The sequence below is a fragment of the Rhinoraja longicauda genome, chromosome 17 (genome assembly GCF_053455715.1).
Source record: "Rhinoraja longicauda isolate Sanriku21f chromosome 17, sRhiLon1.1, whole genome shotgun sequence".
Taxonomy (NCBI): domain Eukaryota; kingdom Metazoa; phylum Chordata; class Chondrichthyes; order Rajiformes; family Arhynchobatidae; genus Rhinoraja; species Rhinoraja longicauda.
In genome coordinates, this window is record NC_135969.1 from 43,377,008 (window position 1) to 43,383,007 (window position 6,000).

At 47.6% G+C, this 6,000-nt stretch overlaps 1 protein-coding gene across 1 annotated transcript in view; it reads left to right on the forward strand.

Annotated features, from left to right (window-relative positions):
- The window catches only part of LOC144601663 (protein FAM3C-like), a 41,912-nt gene extending 36,600 nt beyond the window's left edge, over positions 1-5,312 (forward strand). Inside the window, exon 9 of the mRNA XM_078413900.1 lies at positions 5,169-5,312. Within this exon, the coding sequence (XP_078270026.1) occupies positions 5,169-5,258 (90 nt within the window). The 3' untranslated portion in view covers positions 5,259-5,312. The remainder of the gene's footprint in view (positions 1-5,168) is intronic.
- Positions 5,313-6,000: the final 688 nt, after the last annotated feature.

Sequence of the window (6,000 nt, forward strand, 5' to 3'; positions counted from 1 at the left end):
TACCCTCTCCATTTTGTCGACATCCTTCCTATAATTTGGCGACCAGAACTGCACACCATACTCCAGATTCGGCCTCACCAATACCCTGTACAATTTTAACATTACATCCCAACTTCTATACTCAATGCTCTGATTTATAAAGGCAAGCATACCAAATGCCTTCTTCACCACCCTATCCACATGAGATTCCACCTTCAGGGAACAATGCACAGTTATTCCCAGATCCCTCTGTTCCACTGCATTCCTCAATTCCCTACCATTTACCCTGTACGTCCTATTTTGATTTGTCCTACCAAATCGGATCAGATACTATACATAAATACAATCAAGGCAAACTCAAGTCCAATAGGTGGAGCAAAGGGGAAGATACAGAGTGCAGAATATACTTCTCAGCATTGTAGCACATCAGTACCAGAGGCAAGGTATATGGGACTCGTGTAGATGGGACATGTTGGTCGGCATGGGCAAGTTGGGCTGAAGGGCCTGTTTCCACACGGTATGATTCTATGACTCCAAGTCCAATGTTCACAATGGGGTAGAGGTGAATGGGACAGTACCCTAGCTAATGGAAGGGCGACTTATGGAAGGGTCCCGATCCGAAACATCGTCTGGCCTTTTCCCGCCACAGATTGTTCCTTGTATCCCTCTCATTAGCCCACCTTCCCCAGCCAACAATGGGCCATTGTGGGCTCCACCCTTCCTGAGGTCACCTGTTGCCGGCCCTGATTTGTTCTGGTCTTTTCCCACTCCCCTCCCCACCTCCACTCTCAGTCTGAAGAAGGGTTCCGTCCCGAAACAATAGACAATAGACAATAGGTGCAGGAAGAGGCCATTCGGCCCTTCGAGCCAGCACCGCCATTCAATGTGATCATGGCTGATCTTTCTCAATCAGTACCCCGTTCCTGCTTTCTCCCCATACCCCCTGACTCCGCTATCCTTAAGAGCTCTATCTAGCTCTCTCTTGAATGCATTCAGAAAATTGGCCTCCACTGCCTTCTGAGGCAGAGAATTCCACAGATTCACAACTCTCTGACTGAAAAAGTTTTTCCTCATCTCAGTTCTAAATGGCCTACCCCTTATTCTTAAACTGTGGCCCCTTGTTCTGGACTCCCCCAACATTGGGAACATGTTTCCTGCCTCTAACGTGTCCAACCCCTTAATAATCTTATACGTTTCGATAAGATTCCCTCTCATCCTTCTAAATTCCAGTGTATAAAGCCTAGTCGCTCCAGTCTTTCAACATATGACAGTCCCGCCATTCCGGGAATTAACCTAGTAAACCTACGCTGCACGCCCTCAATAGCAAGAATATCCATCCTCAAATTTGGAGACATTGGAAAACTGCACACAGTACTCCAGGTGCGGTCTCACCAGGGCCCTGTACAACTGCAGAAGGACCTCTTTGCTCCTATTCTCAACTCCTCTTGTTATGAAGGCCAACATTCCATTGGCTTTCTTCACTGCCTGCTGTACCTGCATGCTTCCTTTCAGTGACTGATGCACTAGGACACCCAGATCTCGTTGTACGTCCCCTTTTCCTAACTTGACACCATTCAGATAATACTCAGCCTTCCTATTCTTACCACCAAAGTGGATAACCTCACACTTATCCACATTAAACTGCATCTGCCATGCATCCGCCCACTCACACAACCTGTCCAAGTCACCCTGCAACCTCATAGCATCTTCCTCACAGTTCACACTACCACCCAGCTTTGTATCATCTGCAAATTTGCTAATGGTACTTTTAATCCCTTTGTCTGGCCTTTTCCCTCCACAGATTGTGCCTTGTATCCCTCTCATTAGCACACCTTCCCCAGCCAACAATGGGCCATTGTGGGCTCCGCCCTTCCTGAGATCACCTGTTGCCGGCCCTGATTTGTTCTGGTCTTTTCCCACTCCCCTCCCCACCTCCACTCTCAGTCTGAAGAAGGGTTCCGTCCCGAAACGTCACCTATTCTTTCTCCAGAGGCGCTGCACAAACAGTCTCTCTGTTCTTGTGGGAGATTTGTACACTGTATATCTCCGCAGATGGTTTGTATTCCTAGTCGGGGCTGTTCTCACCACATTCCTCCTCTTTAATTCAGCTGTTTCACATACTCTTGTGTTGGCACAGCTTGGGGTCTTGTTCTGGAATGTCATGGATAGTAATCACATCTGGCCACCCCGACCACGGGCGCTGTCTGTACGGAGTTTGTACGTTCTCCCCATGACCTGCGTGGGTTTTCTCCGGGATCTTCCGTTTCCTCCCACACTCCAAAGACGTGCAGGTTTGAGGGTAAATTGGCTTGGTCAATGTAAAAATTGACCCTAGTGGGTGTAGGATAGTGTTAATGTGCGGGGATCGCTGGTCGGCGCGGACCCTGTGGGCCGAAGGGCCTGTTTCCGCGCTGTATCTCTAAAGGAAACCAAACTAAACCCAGCGGGACAGACAGCATCTCTCGAGAAAAGGAATAGGTGACGTTTTGGGTTGAGACCCTTCTTCAGATCTCGTTTGGTTAGTATTTTTGCTTGTTTAGCATCTTTGTAGACCACACCAAAATTGGTGGAGTTGTGGGTAGTGAGGATGGCTGTCAAAGTATAGGGTGGGTTATGGATCGACTACAGAAATGGGTGGAGAGATGGCAGATGGAGTTTAATCCAAGCTGGTTGTGACAGGACTGAAAGTTGCACTTGCAGAGGTTAAATGCCAGGGGGAAAGATTCCAATGAATGGCATGACTCGTGACCAGATTCAAGATTCAAGATCAATTTATTGTCACGTGTACCAATTAAGGTGCAGTGACATTTGAGTTACCATACAGCCATACTAAGTGAAAAGCAACAAGACACACAGCCACATAAAATAAAATGTAACATGAACACCCACCACAGTGGATTGCACATTCCTCACTGTGATGGAAGGTAATAAAGTTCAATCATTTTCCTCCTTGTTCGCCCACGGTCGGGGCTGTTGAACCGTCCGCAGTCACTGCTGCCGACTGTCCTCCGATTGCTGCTTAGTGGGATCTCAGGGTCAAGTCCATGGCTCCCTGAAAATGGCAACACAAGTAGATGGATCGATAAAGAAGGCGTGTGATATACTTGCCTTCATCGGTCAGGGCAATAGACAATAGGTGCAGGAGGAGGCCATTCGGCCCTTCAAGCCAACACCGCCATTCAATGTGATCATGGCTGATCATTCTCAATCAGTACCCCGTTCCTGCCTTCTCCCCTGACTCCGCTATCCTTAAGAGCTCTATCTAGCTCTCTCTTGAATGCATTCAGAGAATTGGCATGTAGTACAAGAGTCAGGAAGGTATGTTGCAGCTTTGTAGAAATTTGGTTCGGCCGGTCTTTGGAGTATTGGGTGCAGTTCTGGTCGCTCCGTACAGAGAGGATTTTTTAATTTTTAAAAAATATGTTTTTAGATTCTTTTAGATTTAGAGATACAGCGCGGAAACATGCCCTTCGGCCCACCGGGTCCGCGCCGCCCAGCGATCCCCGCACATTAACCTACACACACTAGGGACAATTTAAAAAAAACATTTTACCCAGCCAATTAACATACAAACCTGTACGTCTTTGGAGTGTGGGAAGAAACCGAAAATCTCGGAGAAAACCCACGCAGGTCACGGGGAGAACGTACAAACTCCGTACAGACGGCGCCCGTAGTCGGGATCGAACCCGAGTCTCCGGTGCTGCATTCGCTGTAAGGCAGCAACTCTACCACTGCGCCACCGTGATGTGGAGAGGGTACAGAGGAGGTTTACCAGAATGCTGCCTGGGTTCAAGCTCAGAGCCATGAGCAGAGATTGGACAAACTTGGATTGTTTCCAGTTTAGACAGAGGGTCCTGAATTTAAAATGTCAACTTTGTTTCTCTGCGGCCATTGTCCTTCTGAATGTTTTCAGTATTTTCCATTTTTCAGTTGCTTAGACATGTTCTGACAATGGCCCGAACTTTTCAGAAAATGGCAGATTGTTCAATTCTAGGCAAAAATAAATATATCATCAAAGTTACAGGTAACTTTATTCTATTTATTAGCTAGAGTTTAGTTTAGAGATACAGCGCAGAAACAGGCCCTTCGGCCCACCGAGTCCACGCCGACCAGCGATCCCCGCACACTAACACTGTCACACCCACTAGGAACGATTCACAATTTTACCAAGCCAATTAACCTACAAACCTCGTATTTATTCACAAAATGCTGGAGTAACTCAGCAGGTCAGGCAGCATCTCAGGAGAGAAGGAATGGGCGACGTTTCGGGTCGAGACCCTTCTTCAGACTGAACCAGTCCAATCCCCATTTTTTACCGTAGAACCAGCCAATCCCCACTTTTTTAAGTTTAGCAACCTACAAACCTGTACGTCTTTGGAGTGTGGAAGGAAACCGAAGATTTCGGAGAAAACCCACGCAGGTCACGGGGAGAACGTACAAACTCCGTACAGACAGCACCCGTAGACAGGATCGAACCTGGGTCTCTGGCGCTGTGAGGCAGCAACTCTACCGCTGTGCCACTGTACCACGCTGACGTTATTTAATATTATTTTGTTATTTGAAGGCAAGAGTCAGTTTACAGTTTAGTCTATTGTCACGTGTACCGAGCGAGGTACATGAAAGATTATTTTTTTTTAGATTTAGAGATATAGCGCGTAAACAGGCCCTTTCGGCCCACCGGGTCCTCACCGCCCAGCGATCCCCGCACATTAACACTATCCTACACACACTAGGGACAATTTTTACATTTACCCAGTCAATTAACCTACATACCTGTACGTCTTTGGAGTGTGGGAGGAAACCGAAGATCTCGGAGAAAACCCACGCAAGTCACGGGGAGAACGTACAAACTCCGTACAGACGGCGCCCGTAGTCGGGATCGAACCTGGGTCTCCGGCGCTGCATTCGCTGTAAGGCAGCAACTCTACCGCTGCGCCACCGTGCAGCCAGTCAGTGCTAACCAGTCAGCGGAAAGACAATACACGATTACAATCGAGCCGTCCACAGCGTATCTGTAGAGGTAGAGATTTCAGAGTGTGGAGCGGTTGTGATATGTGATTGTAGAATCTGCTTCTGTGGATAGCACGCACATGGTCGCTTGGGCTGGGAGCCATCTTGGTAGCACGAGGAGTCTTGCTCTTTTAACTAGAATAAAAACACATTGATGATATGTTATGTTTTTGTTACAGATCATTAAGAACAATAAGGAGAAGAACAAGTATGAGAACTGGCCTGAAGCAATTGAGATAGAAGGGTGTGTTCCAAGGAAGACGGATTAGAGACTTTAACCATTCGCTATCTGTTTGGAGCAACACAATACCAATGTATTATTCACAACAACACTCCTGACATTTTTTTGCCTTCTTCACAAACATTATTCTTGCCCCCTCAGCACTTTCTTGCCCACTTTACTTGCCAGGTGTCAATTTTGTGGTATTTTCTTTAGAAGAAGAGGAATTTCTTTAGCCAGAGGGTGGTGAATCTGTGGGATTCATTGCCACCGACGTTAAGGGTAGGCCAATTCATTGGGTTATTTTTAAAGCAGAGACTGATAAGTTCTTACCAAAGATAGACACAAAAGTGCTGGAGTAACTCAGTGGGTCAGGCAGCATCTCTGGGGGAAAAGGATGGGTGACGTTTCGGGTCGAGACCCTTCTTCAGATTGAAAGTAGGGGGTGGGGATGAGGGGGATGGGGATGGTGGAGGTGGTGATGGTGGAGGTGGGGATGGGGGGTGGGGACAGGGGGGAGTGGGGACGGGGGAGTGGGGAGGGTGAAGAACTGGAGGTGAGAAGAGACAAATTACCTCAGACAGGGCGGTTCTTGATAGGTTCTTGATTAGTGCGCGCATCAGGGGTTATGGGGTGAAGGCAGGAGAATGGGGTTAGGAAGGAGAGAGATAGAGCAGGCATGATTGAATGGTGGAGCAGACTCGATGGACTGAATGGCCTAATTCTGCTCCTACATCTTATGATCTAAGAGGTGATTGTACAGGCTGAATGTCAGAATTTCTAGCTGTTGT